The 17253-nt window shown below is 47.8% G+C and overlaps 1 protein-coding gene across 2 annotated transcripts in view; it reads right to left on the bottom strand.

Moving 5' to 3' along the window:
• Nucleotides 1-6124: 6124 nt before the first annotated feature.
• Nucleotides 6125-17253, bottom strand: part of SLX9 (SLX9 ribosome biogenesis factor) — a 65881-nt gene continuing 54752 nt past the window's right edge. For both annotated transcript variants that reach the window (XM_064515432.1, XM_064515433.1), the window contains exons 4-6: nt 16551-16704; nt 10191-10259; nt 6125-6779 (exon numbers count right to left, since the gene is read on the bottom strand). In XM_064515432.1, the coding sequence (XP_064371502.1) occupies nt 6653-6779; nt 10191-10259; nt 16551-16704 (350 nt within the window). In that variant the 3' untranslated portion in view covers nt 6125-6652. The remainder of the gene's footprint in view (nt 6780-10190; nt 10260-16550; nt 16705-17253) is intronic.

The raw sequence follows: 17253 nt of genomic DNA, 5'->3' as shown, positions 1-17253 counted from the left end.
GTACCAGGAAAATACAAAACCATCTGGGGAACAGGAGAGGATGCATTTCCAGAGACTGGTGCCCAGTCATATGCCACTTGACAACTTGCTGGTATGGCTAGGAGCTGCCAGCTATGCCAGACTAGACATTTCGCTCTTAGATACAGAACCCAGCTACTGTGGTGCTATTTGCCTCTATGCCTGAACTGGCAGGGGCTGTGCTGGCAAAAGCCATCAAACAGGCTTAGCTGCAGGAGAAAAGCAAGCCATGGGGCCAAAACAGCTCATAACTTCAACCAGAGTATGAGCGAAAGCACTCTCCCTCTGGCATAAGTCATATTTTCCATAAGGGAAAGCAGCTGGGGGACTCCCTTGCACAAGGTCTGTTCGGAAAAGTTTTCAGGGCAGACGCGCCAGAACGCAGAAGGAAAGAGGAAGGAGCCTACATGCTCCGCAGACTTCCTTGGGTCAAAGGATAAGGGTCAGCTCTCTGTGACCCACCAAACTTTTATGATATACACAGCTGGCCTGATGCAGCCCCTAACTCTAGGAGTAACAAAGCAGGATGTGGTACTGGGGCAAAAAACATGGGATTTGCAACAGCTGCTATTAAAAAAATCCCTTTGAAACCTGTGAACCAAGGACACTACCCATAAGCTGCCAGTAAAGGAGAATCCCCATTCCACCCACTGCATTTGGGAGCTTTGTGCGTAACAGAAAATATCCGCTGGCACCACAAAATGGACAGGATATCCAGGATTCTGCTTGCAGACGCAGTTCTGTTCACAGCCTTCAAGGGCAAAATCACCAACAAGAAAAAAAAATGTTGTGAAAAATAGCCCCAAAATTTTCCAGTCCTGAATTTGCAGTGCATTCACTGCTTACTCACTTCTTGCTAAGTCTAGAGCTGCCAGGTCAGGCCCCCACCCTTCCCTCCAGCACAATTTCTCTATGCAGCTTGGAAGCTATTTTTTCCCACCCTGCTATCTTAAAAAAAAGAATTGGCGTGAAAGCTTTTATCATCCTGAAAACACGCCAACTGCGAAGGCGACTCTGCGTCTCAGACGCCTGTTTCCTGGCAGATTTTAAATCCTTTGCTCAACTGCTAGGATGGCGGAGGCAGGAGATGGCTGCAGCAGCAGCAGGCTGTGAACTATAGTTTTAAACAATCACATGTTTAACTGCTGCTGAATACCCAAGAGAGCAAAATTTTCAAACCCAGGGCTAAGCAATGCAAGACCTAGACAAACATACAAGCAACAGCGTCAGCCCATCCAAGGTAAAGAGAAGGTGTGAACATGACACATGGTGATGCTGTGTACGGAGATGATGGGCCACCAGAGTACGTATCCACATCTGCATGGGGTCACCCAGCTCATCACCTCCTCTGCTTCTATCGCCCGCCCGTTAAGGCACACCTCCACTTCCCAGCTGACGAGCCTTCGGCTCCGTTGGCTCTCACTGATTCGAAGGGGAAGCATGGGGCAAAGTCACGCAGGGCAGGGGAGAAGCGTCCTGCTACTCTGCTGCTGGTGTCAAAATTTACAGCGACAGGTCGATTTAACACACCGACACCGGCTATAAACATCACAGCTGACAACCTAAAGGCTGCTATCCCTGATCACTCTGTTAGCCACATAAGGACACCTGAAGATTGGCAGGCAGTTCTGCAGGACGAGATGGTTGTGTTCAGCAGTTATGCCCTGACACTGACAGCTGCAGCACTGGGAAGTCTGCGTGCAGGCTGAGACACAGGGACAGCCCCTGCCCTGATGCATTTGAAAGTCATTCTGGGATGAGCTGCACAAACCACTGATGATGGTTTCTGAGGTTCCAGAAAAGGTGCGTGGTTCTGGTTTCACACTCAGAAATCCCTTTTCCACTCTAGCCCCAAACTGCAGGGGCTATTTCATCAAAAATTACACAAGATGGAGGGAAAAAAAAAAAAAAAAAAAAAAAAACGCAATCCCATCGGGACATTACTCTTTTAAAGACAGAACCTGGCAGTCCCTTGACATACGACAAACAGCAACATCTACCCCTACCACCTACCTGTGACTAGCTCTTCTGTCAGCTGAAGGTTTGCCCTAACAATGCAATTCAGGCCACCCGAGCTTGGATGCAGCTTGAAGTTACTTGGAACTGCCTGCGAAAAGGAAGCTAAGCAGTCTGGAAAAATAGGAATGGGTGTATTTTCAGATTTGTTCTCATCCCAGTGGGTGAGAAATATCTAGGAAGGAACTGGTTTGGAATAGAGGTGCGTGGGACCATCCTACTTACTCTTCAGAGGCCTTAAAAGACGGTCCCCACCGGTCAAGTACAGTGCACTAAATAGATGGTGCACAGGAAACGGGCTTACGTCAAACAAAATTACCACTTCTGCTAGCCCTCTGCAAAGCACAGTCATAATGCACAGCGTGCATCTCCCAGGGGAGGGATACACGCAGCCGGATCACAACCCACAGTGCACAGCCCAGGAGAACATTTTATAAACTCGCCTGCAGCTTCTCTTGAGTAACTCAGCGTTTCACAGTGGTGCACAACAGCATATCCCCACTGCTGCAAAGGGAAGTGTGAGGGCATGGCTTGGCTCGTGCGTGATCCAGCCCTGCAAGGAGGCCAAGACTCTCTTCACATGTTATGTATTTTCTAAAAAAACACAAGATTAAAAAAAGCTGCAAAGCTCCCACAGAGCACAGAAGGAAAGAGCAATAAAAGTTAAGTCCTCCAACATGTCATGAAAGCCTTCCTCCCTCCCTCATGCCCTCCAGATACACTTCTACATCCCCCTGAATGCTCTGCTCACTAACAGTAGAAAGAAAAGTAATCTTCATCTTGCTTTGTACCTTCACCTCCTTCATCTGTCTCACCTTCCCTCCATTTAAGCAAAAGGATGATGGCTTCTTCGGAAGGCAGCCAGCTACAAAAGAGAGTGAAGGGAAAACAGTGGACTTATAGAGAAAAAAGCAGAAAGCCCTAGCTCAAGCTTAGTTATATCCATGGGCTGTTGAGATCCATGAGCAGCAAAAGCAGCTGCAGGCCAGCACTTCAGAGCTGGGGCCAGAGTTAACTGGCAGGACAGGCCAGGCCTGTGCTCTCCTCCATGGTGCCCAGCTTGGCCCACGGTACAGCATGTGGCAGCACAGGAAGCATGACCGCGGACAGGGCTGGCGTTCAAAGCTCAAAATCCACGGTGGACTGAAAGAAACACAATCTACCAGCAGCCAGACACCCCTGAGAGGGCAAGCAGGAACGGACCAGAAGTTGGGGAGATACTTAGAGCTGCTTGACACCACCGACGGCCCTCACAGACGCTGCTTTCCAGAGTCTGGGACCTGGCAGGGCATTACAGCACACCAGAGAACAGCAAAACACATTCACCTCTCAGCGCTGACACGGAAGCCAGACACTCTTCCATCGTCGGATGAAAGGAGAGCACCGCCAGCCCTCTCCCAGCCTGAGAGCAACAAGGTGAAGGATGGGGGACAGCCAGCATCTGTCTGTGGCCTCTGCCAGCACGACTTCAGCCAGGCCTTTGGGGGAGGAGGAGTGGCACAGCAACTTCTCTAACAACTAGCAGCATCAGCGGTAAGGTCTGCATCGTTGGGGTTAAAAGGTAGGCATTAAAAAACTGCCTTTGTTAGTGCCAGCCTAGAGGAAGAACAAAAGCAGCATTATTAGCAAAGCAATAGACATGTATAATTAAGGATGCCTGCCACTTCCCATTACAGCTGATTTTAGGCACTAACTTGTATAAGAGTTGGCTACAGTTTCCATGCTTTGTCTGAGTATCAGAATGAATTTCTTTTGTAAAGGTTTCAGATGTTTCTCAGCATTGATCCAAAAATGTAGGTTGTTTTTCCAGGGTCTGAAGACATTATTAGTTTCAAGAGACAGCGCTGATGTCTCCGAGGTTTCAAATCAGGATTATTTCAAATAGGGAATAGCTGTGCCTTCAGTTGTCTCCACAAAAAATCACTTGAGCTTTATGAGAATGGGTGTTTGGTTGAACCTCCACCACTCCAGAGAGTCCCAAACCCCCACATAAAGATGAGAATGGGTGTTTGGTTGAACCTCCACCACTCCAGAGAGTCCCAAACCCCCACATAAAGGAAAGGGTGAGCTCAACAGGCTACACTTTTGTGGCATGCACACGCCATTTTGCAACAGAATCACACGCCTGCACGGAGCACGTTCTCCAGCCCCACCGAGCTCCTCCTTCAGTCTGAAACAACCACACAGCAACAGACTCATCGTTGCAAGAGGCCTCTTCTAGCCCCTACTTCTCTGTAAACCCTCTCGGGCTTGCAGAAAAGCACACTGCACAAGATGCACGAGGGCAGGAGCTCAGGTTTCCTCCCTCCTGACTGCTTTGTTTGGGAGGAAAGCAGCTGTCAGACTAACAAATCCCAGCATTCACTGCTCTGACACCTTTAAACATATTTAGCCATGAAAATTCCTCTTAACGCATTCACTTCGCCTCATTTCCTCAGTCACAACAATCTTCACAATGACATCAGATGGAGAAAAAGTCACTCGAACCATGGCCAGCAAGTCCTTACTTCGAGAAAATTTAAGAGACAATGTCCATCAAACCTCTCATTTTCCCCGGGAACACACCTTTTCAAAAACTAGATGAATCTTTGGAACACGTCACTGAAAAGGCAATTTAGCTAAGTAACAAAACAAGCATGACTGAGAAGGACAAAGAATTGGTTAAATTTGGCAACCAGGACAGACAAGCATGGTATGGAGCCATTCGGGCAGGTGTGCTTGGCTCTTTGACCCACTGCTTTGGGCTGCCTCTCAGTCACAGGCTTACTGGAGCAGTGGAAGAGACAGCAATCTGAGGCAGCTAATGCAGACTTTCTGAGGGAAGGTAAGAGGAGAGACAGTGGGGAGAGAAGTCAGAGGAGAACAGAGGTAGTGTCCCTTGCCAGCTTAGGGAGGCAGGGGGAGAGGACTGAAGGACTTTGGAAAGGGATCAGCTTGAGAAAGCCTTCATTCAGAGCTGCTCACGCTGCCTGCTGAAACAGGTTCTCACAGTACTAACCCCAAATTAGATCCAGGTCTTCTGCATGAAAAGGATGTTTGACTAACAAGCTAGACACCTTTTGTGGTCAAGTCTACAAAGATCCTACCCCTGAAAGAAGGCCCCTTCCTTGTGGTCCCTCCTGCCTACTGATGTCTGGTAGCCACATCCCCTCCATTGCTGGCCTGGAAACTCACCTCCCAACAGGTCCCACACCAGTGTCATTTCCCCCACTCCTTGCACCAAACCAATCCATGATTTCACCAGCTGCCAGAAACTCCCAGACTCAACTCTGAACGACCCTCCTGGAGCTTTCTTTCCACTCATGTCTGAACACAGGCTAAGCCAGCTTTTCCTTGAACTTGACCCCAAAAGATGAACCAGCCCCGGCCTTCCTGTCAAACAAGAACAGGCGGACGCTCTGGGCTACGGGCTGGAACAGCCTCTCCCATGTAGTTCTGTTTCCACAAAGGATTAACCATACCAATACTGTGTACTTGGGCCAGCTCTCCCTCACCAAGAGGCAATCAAGTAGAGAGAATGCAAAGGCTGAAGGTACTTCAAGAAGCGCGCGGTTTAATAATCACATACACGATGGCTAGTCCTGGACTCAGCTGCCACTAGGTGAACAGCTGGCCTTACAAAGCAAGCTCTCCGACTTAAATCTTTGAACTGCTGGAACGTCCAGTCAAATAGGAATTCTAGTCTGACATCTGGCACTCTACCCCCTTTTTGGTGCCAACTAAATATTGCTAAATACGGCAGCAGTACAAAGAGTTTGACTTTGTTAACCATTTCCATTACTTTACTCTCTGCACTTGGATGTTTTCAGATGCTTCCTTTACAGCAAGCCAAGCAGGAACACAACATAGGCCAGAAGGAATCAACATCACCCGCTCAAAGCACACATTTCCAGGGTAGCAGAAAGACAAGTCTAATTTAGACATGATCTGCAATTATTTCAAGTGTCTTACGTTGCATGCTGCAGCAGCAGTCTCATGATTAATTTTATACATGGAAGAAAAAAACAATTTTTTTCAGTAATTTTTTCAGTGATGAGAATAAGCTTGTATTTTAACTAATAGTTATCAAAACAAGACTCAAACTCAGTACTGTGTGAAAGTGCATTTATTCCAAAGCTAAATTTTCATATAAAGCAATGAACAGCAGCAGCAATCCTCATGCAGATCTACAACAGTCTTCTAAGCTCCAGGGCTTGGGGTCTTGAACAATCGCAACAGAGCACCAGGGAACCTCTTTTCAGAGTTGTCAGCAAAGAGTTGGGGGGAAGGGGAAAGAGAACAAAAAGCAGACACATTGCCAGTGGCATAATTTAAGAAATTGTGCCTGCTCACAAGAAGGGAGAAGGTGTCAAGACACTTCACAGGAAGCTTAATGTCTGCACAAAGATCTCACCAGAACACCCTGCTCTCTGCAGGCTACTTGCCAAGGAGCAGCTGCCTCCATCAGGAGAGAGCTGCATTATTCCTGCAGACAGAAAACAGGACTGTTGGGTTTAATAATCTGCTGGACTGCTTCCAAGGACTGAAGTGGCTGAGAGGCCATGTTAGTGCTGTGCTCGCTCAGGGCCTGGGGCCCTCGCTCTGGCTCCAGTGTGCATGTTCGGTCCCAACTGGTGCCCTAGAGAGGTGTACCTTCTTCCTCCTGCCTTAGCCTCTTGGAGAGATGCTCACTGATGGCCATGAGTGGGTTGGCTTTGTACTTGGGATTCGTAATGACCTCATGAAATCGAGCCATTTCCTCCTCTCTGGGGAGAGAAAAAAAACCACACAAATGGTAAGTGCCTCATACATAAGGAACTGAGCAGATAAGAACACGGCCTATACAACAGCGGGTTTCTGTACAGACAGAATTATCCTGGGTATAAATCTCAAAAAAAACAGTACAAGAAATAGACCTAATTCACCCAAGGCCAAAGCTTAAATTCTTGCCAGCTCCATGGGAGCCAGACACTTGATCTCAAGCCCCAAAGGCAAAGACAATCATGTTAGTGTCCACCATCGCTTGGAAAATTCTGAGCTTTCCCGTAGTAAATCAGGAACACGAGACAGTGGGTATCCAGTAAATCTTCTAAGAATGAAAACTACTTCAGAGTACACTAGCACAAAAGCAGATTCTGCATTTAAGAGCTCATCTCTGGGTATTGCTCAACATAGAGACTTGGTAATCCTACTTGCAATGCTAGTTAGACACCATGGGAAGAGCATGATAGAATTACCTCTGTATACTTGGGTCATAGTTGGTTGCTGTGGAAATGATCTTGTCTTAAAAAGCAAGCAGGGCTATTGCTTCAGGAGAAGAACAAGAACAGAGCAGAAGGAAGATAAGTAAATAAGTAAATAAATAAATAACAGGCTGAGTTTTCATATAAGTCACTTCCACTGTGGCTTCTCCATCTCCTCCAGACAGATTCCCAGGCTCTGTGTGGCCCAGCCAGCCATATATCTCCATGTTGTCAGCATTTCCCGTGGATCAGCAGAATGCTCCTCAGCTTGCAGCAGACAGCTACTCCCTCCCTAGTATGTCCTTTCCCTTCAGTGCCAGCCCTATCCCTACCAGAGAAACAGGGAGAAAAGCCAAACCTGAAGCTCAGGGTGTGGCAGTTGGGGCAATGGGGTGAAGGTTGGAGAACCCCCAGTCCTAACTGAAGTCCTGGAAAATAAACCTCATGATCTCCCTACCAGGAACCACAGTCTTTAAACAGCTCAGATCACTATGGTAGTATATACGCCAGTACTCGGGACTGGTGGCCAGTTCTGTGCAGAGGAGAAGACAGGAAGACATGCAGTTGATCTCACACCTGCTTGCTGATACAGAAGATGGTGGTGCAGTTGCCCATTTGCTTCTCAATCTGTAAAGTCCCAACTCAAGAAGCATTTCTCAACCATGAGCTCCAGCACAGTGGCACATTGGTGGCACTCCAGGCCATGACCCTTGGGTTTCTGCAATGAGCCAAGGAAGGATTCATCCAGAAAGGCAGAGCTGAGCAAAAAAGTCGTCCCAGCAAGGACACTTGCCAAATGTGACCAACCAATAAACTCCTACAATGCAAGAAGGCTCAGAGGAGATGGGCAAGGGCAAAGTGCCCATGGAGTTCAGGAATAACGTAGAATGTGACTCATTAACCACAACTGTTGCACAGAAAGCTGACTTTAGCGCAACACAAAGGGGACCGCAGGGTGACCTTTGTTTTAGATAAGCAGCTATATCAGTTGAGTGGATCAACTGGCATAAATGTTTCTCCCTGAGATAGCCAGACCCGCATAGGGGGAAGAGTATATGTGGCTCAGCCCAACATAGAGTATAAAACCTGAACAACAATAGAATTTCAAAGAGAGCAACAGGTTTGAGCTGGCTTCAACCCACATATTCCTTCCTGGTAATTGGAGACGCCCAGCATCGTGACGGTGAGCATATTATAGAGACGAGTAATGGGAATCACAGTGGTATTGTGTGTGAACTGTATATTGCAATTGCTATATTTTGCTAAATGTAACTTAAGCTTGTATTGTTATTTCAGTATATTGCTGTATCACTCTGCTAAATCAAAAATCCCGTGTAACATCAAATACCTTTGAAGTAAATTTCAGTATTAAACATTACACCCTCCACGCATGGAATATCTAAAAGAACCTGGTCAGAGAGTATTGGACTAACACCAGTTCCAGGCAGGGGAGTATATTCACAGAGTGCACTTAAGAGAGTGCTGGGATTCAGAGACTGACTTGTTCTCCTGAGCACTTGAAGCTGAACAGCCTAGAATTGACAGACAAAACCTGTAAGTGCAGATCACAGAAAGCAAAGACTGCCAGGTGACAGTGCCTAGCTCCAGGAGAGCTGTGCTGATGGGAAGTAAAGTTCTTGATGCCTGCTTGTGGTGTAAAATATCTAGTAGTTTATATAGAGGAGCAAAAAGTCAAGAAGTTACCAGCCACTTAATGAAGTCCAGGAATTATTCAAAAGCATTCAGTGTTTCATTCAAGAAAAGTTGTGGCAGGTGCCAATACACAGCTGACCCCATAAAGGATGCAAGGCATGCAAAAGTCATCATCCCAGAGGTGATCCAGCAGAGTGCTGTAGCTCCTGATGCTATGCAGGGATTCAGGAGCTCCTCCCCCATACAACCACAGCAGGCATTCCCAAAGGGTATCAGCTGGAACTAGGTGGGCTGGGTGTCACAGGAGACTAAGTCACAGCTAGATGTTGGCAGCTCCAACTCAGCAAGCTGAGAGAGAAGGAACGCACCATTTTGTTGATAAAAACATTGCCTGTGTCACACGAAGGGACACAGTACAGGCACACTCACTTCGCAGAGTCAGAATTGAAAGGTCTCCAGTTAAGCAGTACTGGCTACAGGAGTGTCTGCAACGCAAGTGTTCCCAGAGCAGCAGAAGCACTCATGGGACAGGGGGATTTGAACCAGATGTCCCCATAAGTGGTGACATGGGGAACCAGAGTGGCAATCCATCCCCAAAGACAACTATGGTCAGTAGGGACAAGATGACAGTTGGTCTGGGCTTCTACTGAAACCCCAGAGATCATACACAGGAGGCCCAAGCTACCAATTTCTTTTCAATGAGACCAGGAAGGTGAATTATTAAAGGACCAAGCCCAGCCTCCTGTGCTCTCTTCACTTAGACATTGCGCAAGACAGAAGCAGAAGTGGACCAAATTCAGCTGGAATGGATTGAGCCGGGTAGAGACTATGACAGAAGGGCACCCCCAAACACCTTGCAGCACACAAAGGGGAGATTCAAAGCTGCAGTCTGCCACCTCTTTTCTGGGGCCTGCAGGTATGCAAGGCGTATGTCAGCATTAGGTATGTGGGCTCAAGCGCTAGGCCCAAAATCCAGCTGACCCACTGCTTGTCCTGTCTCAGAAGCAAGGCAAAATAAGCATCAGCTCTGCCTGTGCTCGTGCACCCCCTGCGCTGTGCAAGCATACACCTTGGGAAAAGCTGCACCCACATGGGAGAATCGCATAGTTCCCAAGTCACCCCCAATCAGAAGACTAGGGAAGTCCAGGCATCTCCCAAAAGGCAGCAGCATCTCTGAACACATAAAGGCATACTAAAGCATCAGAAAAAGTCCAGCAGAAAGGCAACATTGAGAAGACCCATGGGGAGCAGAGACCAGATACTCTGATAAGCGGTACTTACAAGAGTCTGCGTTTCTGAGCTGGTTTCATGAGACAGAAGTCTGTTGGTTCTGCCTTTGCTTTCACGTGGCTGTGGAGAGAAGATACAAAATGAGTGAATGTTATAGAGGCGAGGCAATTTAGCAATGGCTGAGGAGATGGAAAGAGTCCAGTGATTCTGAATCTGTCTTCCCAGAAAGTATAGGTAATTGCCCTGCACAGAAATAGCCCTGAAAAGCAATTATTTCCATAGCCAGAGAGCAAGGGAAATGAAGACTCTTTCTGCCACACACTGACAACAGCTCAGGAATCAGGACTGCAAGGGCAGGAGGTAAATGACCTTGAAAAAAACAGGATCACTTAACTCTAGAACTGGTCATTAACTGTCCATGCCTGGATCACTTTCTGCTTATCGCTAACTTCCAAATCCAAGCAATACTGTTGCTTAGAGAAGAGATCTATTGAACTTCCCTTCCCCACCAGTCTAGCGTCATCCTTGCTCATCTCATGTTTCTTGCCAAACGCTACAGAGCTCCAGCATTGGCACACGTCAGTGATAGACATCACCACAGTTACTCAACCAGGAAGAGGGTGCTGCTAGCCTTGCTACTGACCACTTCTGCTCCGGGTCTTGCAACGGGGCTATTGGAGTATAAGGTGCCACTTATATTTTAAAGTAATGAATGGCAATATTTCTTTCTCCCTATGAACATGTAAACTGGCAAACCTTTGGCTAAGAGAAGTGAGCTGCAAATCAGTTAGCTAAAGGGAAAGCACAACAGAGCTTTTACAGTGAAACATGGCATCTAAAAATTCCCATGTATCCACAACAACAGAATGATGTACAATGAGCAGCTGAGGCACAGGGGCAAGCATAGATCTGCACTCTCTGCACCCATTTCTTATTTCTGGGTCAAGTCCAAGGAGACCAAAGGTGCCATTCCATTCTGCACGGGACACTGCACGGGACACACGTGGCGCCTGATGCCAACCAGGAGCAGAGATTTATCACAAAGACAAACCCAGAACCCAAGAAAGGGACATGCAGAAAGGGCAGCAGTTGCTTTGGGGACTTCGAGTGCACTAGGAGAGTTGCTGGTATAACTGGATATAAAGAAATGGAGAAGCAACTTCCACCCTTTGGGATTACATGGATATAGAGATGAACAGGAGAAGCAAGGGGGAAAGCAGTTTCAGAAGTGACTGGCCTGTTTGGCAGGACAAAAAGCCACCAAACTGGAACAGCTAGGAAACAGCAGCAGTAGACAAACATCAGAGCTTCTGTGATGGGAGGAAAGCAGGACTTGCCTGGGGGGAAGGAAGGACCTGGCTGAGATGACGACAACTAATACGGGGCAGCCCAAGGCAGTGATTGCACTCCTATAAAGAGATCCCATGACATAAAGCTCAGAGCAACATGGCAAAAATAAACCATTGGAACAGGGCTAGTCTTGGTAAGAACACTTTGCAAGAGGGTTCTTGTTCACAGGGAAAAGTTTCTGGTCAAAGTCCTGCAACTTCCACTAGAAACAGCTGTGAATTCAGCCTAGTGGATTAGGCAGTCAGTCTCTATGAACGCAGGGGAAACCAGCTCAAGCTCTTCCCCTGCTTACCAAAGGGCAGGACCCTGATCCAGCAAAAAACATACCTACCAGGCTCTCAGCCTGGCCAGAGCAGGGCCTGCTGTTGCAACTCATCTAAGTGCAGATTGGGAGGAAAAAAAAATAAGTGCCAAATGTTTTCAGAGAACAAGGTGGGAAGCAACTTTCCTAGTTATCCAATGGCACCTTAGCACATGAGCACAAGGAGACACTGTCCACAGAGCAGCTCCCCTCCAGCTGACTAGGCTCACAGCTGCAACATCTGGATCCAAGACAAGCAATGACAGGTTAGCCACAGTAGGCAGCATCTGCAAATGAGCGAGGCTCAGGAGCACACCTGCAGCCAGGGACCGATCTGTCCTGGGGCCAGTTCCAGCACCTCCCCAACCTGATCTGTCCCAGAGCTCTTCAGCTCTCTCAACATTAGGAAAAACAACAGTCCTTCAAGTTCTCCAAGATAGCAGGATGTGACCTCTTGCTGGCAGCATTACAGTGACCTCCACTCCCTATTTTCCTCTCTGACCCTCTACCCTCCATCCTTTCATTGTTTTTCTCCATCCTTCCTTTCTTCCTCCTCCCCCGCCCCACATTCCCTTCACCCCACTCAGTTTCATCATCCCACTCTACTTGATTAGTACCTGCTCCTTTTCTTCAGCTCTCCTCCTTCCCATCCTGACCGGCATCACTTCTCCTCAAGCGGGATCCTCGTGGACCCAAGCTGATGAGGGCTGCTCTCACCACTACCCCCTTCACACCTGATTTTCTTTCTGCTCAGGACTGCATGCCCCAGCATCCAAGCTCCCTGCCCAACCAGATGAATCCAAACTTCATGGATGTTTGTTAGCCAGCCACCACAGCACAAAGGCTATTCAGGAAACGGGAGCCAGGCAGATCAATGCCTGCACACTGCTCACTTACCCTTCTGTCTCTGCCGCGGTCACCCTGGTACTGCTGCTGTTATGTAACAGGCCTGAGGGTTCATGAGGCACTGCAAGCAGCAAGAGCAGATGAACAGCTCCAGGGGGTTGAGCAGCTCCCCCTCATGCTGTTGTATCCACTGGTATTACACTACACAGCAAGAGCAGGAAGCACCTCTACTCACTTTATGTTCATTAATTATTTGGTGCAGGAACAATTTGCCGGTCACTGCCCCAGTTTGCCAAGATCATTCAAGGTGGCATAGCGAAAACCCTTCCGAAGTCAGGTTGCAACCCACAACCACCAGAGTGGGGGTTTACAAAACCTGTGCTTGTCCCCAAGACCCCATGACAGTTTTTTCAAAGGGAAGTAGGCCTCAAATAGCTCTGCAGGGGGTAATCTTGCTTAAAGAAAAGCCTTTCCAGAGTGCACCACTGGGCCCTGCAAGATCATGTGTTCCAGAGGCTGTGCCTCTCAGGACAACTTCCTCTGGGACACTCCATAAGGATGCAGGACTGCTTTAAGGTGCCAAGTCCACTTTTGCTTTTGGGAAGAGCCACATCACTGTTCAAAGGGGCTTGATGCTTTTGAGGACTTTTCAGTTCCACACAACACCTCTGCCCCACTGGTCTGACTGGTTCGAAAGGCTGTTGTCTGAATTTCCCCTAACAAACCACCAGGACGCTGCCTGCTCACTCGGACTCTGAATGGTAGCCCTGTTTCATTACGCTTCATTGCCTTCATTCATTATAAATCAGAATAAAAACCTCACTGTAATGCTCTCTTACCCAGCAGGAGATCAAATTCCTGGAGAATCTAATCTTTTATTAATAATGCTGACAAATCATCAGAGTATTACCCTTCATTTATGCAATGATTCAAATCCTGTAAAAGCCTCCTCTGATTATTTCAAACACTTACGCACACACATCTTCATGCAGCACAGGAAGCCACAAGCCAGCAAGCCTTCCATGGAGGGAAGAGTACTGTAGCTCTTCCATCCCAGTTGTAAGAGGGACTGATTTTTGGTTGACATGTCACAGGAAATATCAGCCAATATTAAGCTCCCACATCAACTGTGCTGACTGCAGACAGTGCTGGCCATGCCAAACAGTAATGGCCAACAGCAAATTTCTCAGACAGAGCTGTGCTGCTCTACCCTGCTGTGCCCTAGTCCCCTGGGCTTTCTAGATATTGGAGCCTTGCAGCCAAAGTGAAAACAAAGCCAGAAGATGAGCTCGATCTTCCAGAAGAGAAGGGCTGCCAGAATCCCCCAGGAAGATCTTGGAGAGACAGAGAAAGAGAGATGGAACTGACAGCGCTGCTCTGAGAATGTCAGGCTAAAAGCTTGTGTAAGACCACAGGAAGCTTCCACGTGTGCTGCACATCCTTTGCCATAAAATATATTATAGAAACAGAAGACTGACTGTAGTGGGTCCGATGGAGGGACCATTTTGGCCAGTATTCTCCCTTAAAGCAGTCCAGAGCAGATGGCCAGGGAAGAGCATAATAACAGGGAAAGCATATGCCTGCCTCTCCGCCAGCATCTGCAACTCAGAGACTTCAAGCCAGGTGCAGCGTGTACGCGTGCAGTAATCCTCAGGGGAGTTCTCCTCGTTGGATCTGTCAGGTCTTGCCTGAACAAGCAGCCATGACATCCTGCAGCAAGGAGTTGCTCAGAGCACACAGCCTCCTTGTGTTCGGACTGAACCTGCTATTCACGAGCTTTGTTAGATGCCCCTGTTTCTCATACTGGAGAAGAAGATGAACTGCTTCCTCTCCATATCACACTTGACTTTATAGACTATTACATTCTCAAGCCTCCTTGTCTCCACCTCCTTTCGAGGCTGAGGACTCCCCGGCTCACTTAGTCACCCCTCGTACAGAAGCTGTCCCAGACCTTTGACTATCATCCTTGTTGACTTTCTCTGAACCTTTTCCAGTTCTACTTTATCTTTCGGGATAGCCCAGAATTGCAAGCTGCAGGGACACCAGGAATTTGTACAAAACTATGCAGCCACCCAAGAAAAGAGTCCTCACAGGAAGCCTCCTACGTGTCCTTCCTCACCTGGATGTACTTTCTGCAAGCCATTCTCCTGGATAGTAGGGGTCAGCGTCCAAGGGAGATGGGGGGAAATTATGAGGGGAAACAACTTCTGAACACATGCTGGAGTCGGGTGCCACACGTTGTTGTGGCACATCACCACTCAGAGGGCAAAAAACCCTGTTTATCCTTAGGCTAAGATATGGCACAGAGCTCCATCCAACCAAACCTCAGTGCTCTAGACCTGAAACTGTGTACTTTTGCTGCCCATTCCCACTGAAGGAGAAGGCAGACTTAGTAAATGGCTGCATAAAGAAAAAAAAAGAAAGAAAAAGAAATGCTATTCAAAGAATTAGAAGCCAAGTTAAAGGAGGAATTATTTTCCCTTGCTTAGATTCAAGTTAGGTACATAGCTGCTGTTTGTCTGAGGGGTAGATTTCTAGAAGCACAAGGAACTGCCAACTCAGCCAGACTATAGGTGGGCATCCCACCTGGGTCAGAGTTTATTTCTGGGCTGTCCAGCAACTCACAAGAGAGTTCATGGTATCTTCAGCCTTGCTCTGCAACCAAAGGACAGGCTGCTTTGCCAGACAGCGTTATACTTGGCTGCTCTCTAATCCAAATGCCTGCTTATTACAGTCAAAACAAGTTTCTAGTTCCAACCGCTACAGAGCAACCAGAGATGAGGGACAAGCGTTTATGCAGCATGCAGAGCTCTTCTATTCTGCACTGGGGGATGAAAAAGCAGCTGCAATACTGACCAGATGGCCAGGCGAGCACTGTCTTTAAGAAGAGAAAGCACAAGTGCAATCAGAACCCATCCTAGAGCTGGCCGGGATGATTGAAGCATGGGTTTCAGAGAATCAGAGGCATGGGAATATACATTACAAAGCAGTGCAAGAGAAGGCAAAGGGAGCAAACCCAGTGCAATTTCCAACCAACTTAACTGGCAACTGCAAAGGAGAAAAAACACATGGTCAGGTACCTAGCAGGTTCTGGCAAGGCAGAAATGGCTTTTCTCTTTCAGCACAATAAATAGAAACGAAATATCATCTTTCTGCTCTTGTCCAAAGTCACGTTCCAAGCCAACAGGGCAATCAAAGAGTCTGGCCAAGGAATAAAACTGTGCTCAAAGGTTTCAAAGTTCCTCAGGAGAAAGTCTGAAGGTTTGGAAGGACAGAACAGCAGGCTGCAATGTGGCCGGAGGCCCACAGGGGAAGGGAGCCAAAAATCCTAGCAGGCAGCACTGTTCTCTGAAACCTGGCTCTCCAGATCCACTCCCCTCTGCTGCACCATGGCTGTGTGAATATAGGCAAGTCAAACCTCTCTGTTTTCTCACTTGCAAAACAAGAACAAGCACCTTAGTTCTCTTTGAATGCTGCAGATATGACCTGCTAGAAGAGAAAGGATTTCCCTTATTTTGTCTCCTGTTTTGTTCGCTGAAGGTGACATTCAGGACAGCTTTCATTATAAAACACGCTTCAAGTGCAGATTCTCAAGTGAGCACAGCAGTATTGCACTCTGGACACTTATGTGTCAATTCTGCAGCTCCCAAGAGGGTTGGTTGCTCCCAACCTGTCTCCTGCTAAGCTGCATCTGAGGAAACCAGTTCCTCTCTTAACTGGAGATTCAGAGGGCACACTTAGGCCTTTTCTTGTGGCCAGTGAAACATGGAGAGGGGTGAAACGTTGTTGAGAATGAGGCCCTGTTCTCCTGTCGGCACTGAACTTCCATTGCCTGAAGCTACAAACTGAGCTGCACGTTATTTTATCCTGCATGAAGAAGGAAAATACATGGCCCATCCCCAAATGACACATACCTCCTGGGTGGCTTCTCGTTCCTGCCACCTGTGGTCAAGTCAAAGAGCTCAGGTAGGGCTTCCATCAGTGGCTGCATGTCTCCCACCACAGGTGTTGCTTTCCGCTTTGCTTCAGCTTTTTGCTTCTGCTTGGCTAGCTTCACACTTTCTATTTCTGAGTCAGAAACAGGGCATTAGTAGGGGAAGGGGTAGTGTTTTCAAGAGATACCCCTTGATTTAAGAAATTTGTAAGTCCCCCCTCCTTCGTTTGCCTATAACTGCACACATCTCATCAGCATTTGCAATGGGAAATGGAACTCCCAGAATCATTTTGTCTGAACTGTTTCCACCCCTTGCACCATGGCATGTGAGACTGTTCACTGCTCACAGCAACACAGCACAGGAGTCTGCTACGTGCCTCCAGATGACCTCCAGGATGCACCAATCTGTCCCAGATGTCCCAGGATGATGCCACCAGGAACAGCTAGAGCTCAGCATGATCAAAATGTTCCCTTTCCTTCTGCCAGATGATCACTGGGCCTGGAAACTAGCTACGTTGCCTTGACACCACTAGGGCTGCCAGTATAATGGGGGATGTGATGGAGAACTCTACGTCTCCCATGGTGCATCTAGTTCAGGCCACAGCAGAAGAGCAGGCCTCTGCTTACAGCCTTGAACAAACATGCCCTGCGCTCCTCAGAGAAAACCAGACCCTCTGATCAAG

This window comes from Dromaius novaehollandiae, chromosome 7 (genome assembly GCF_036370855.1).
Source record: "Dromaius novaehollandiae isolate bDroNov1 chromosome 7, bDroNov1.hap1, whole genome shotgun sequence".
Taxonomy (NCBI): domain Eukaryota; kingdom Metazoa; phylum Chordata; class Aves; order Casuariiformes; family Dromaiidae; genus Dromaius; species Dromaius novaehollandiae.
This window is presented reverse-complemented; position numbering and strand designations above follow the sequence as displayed.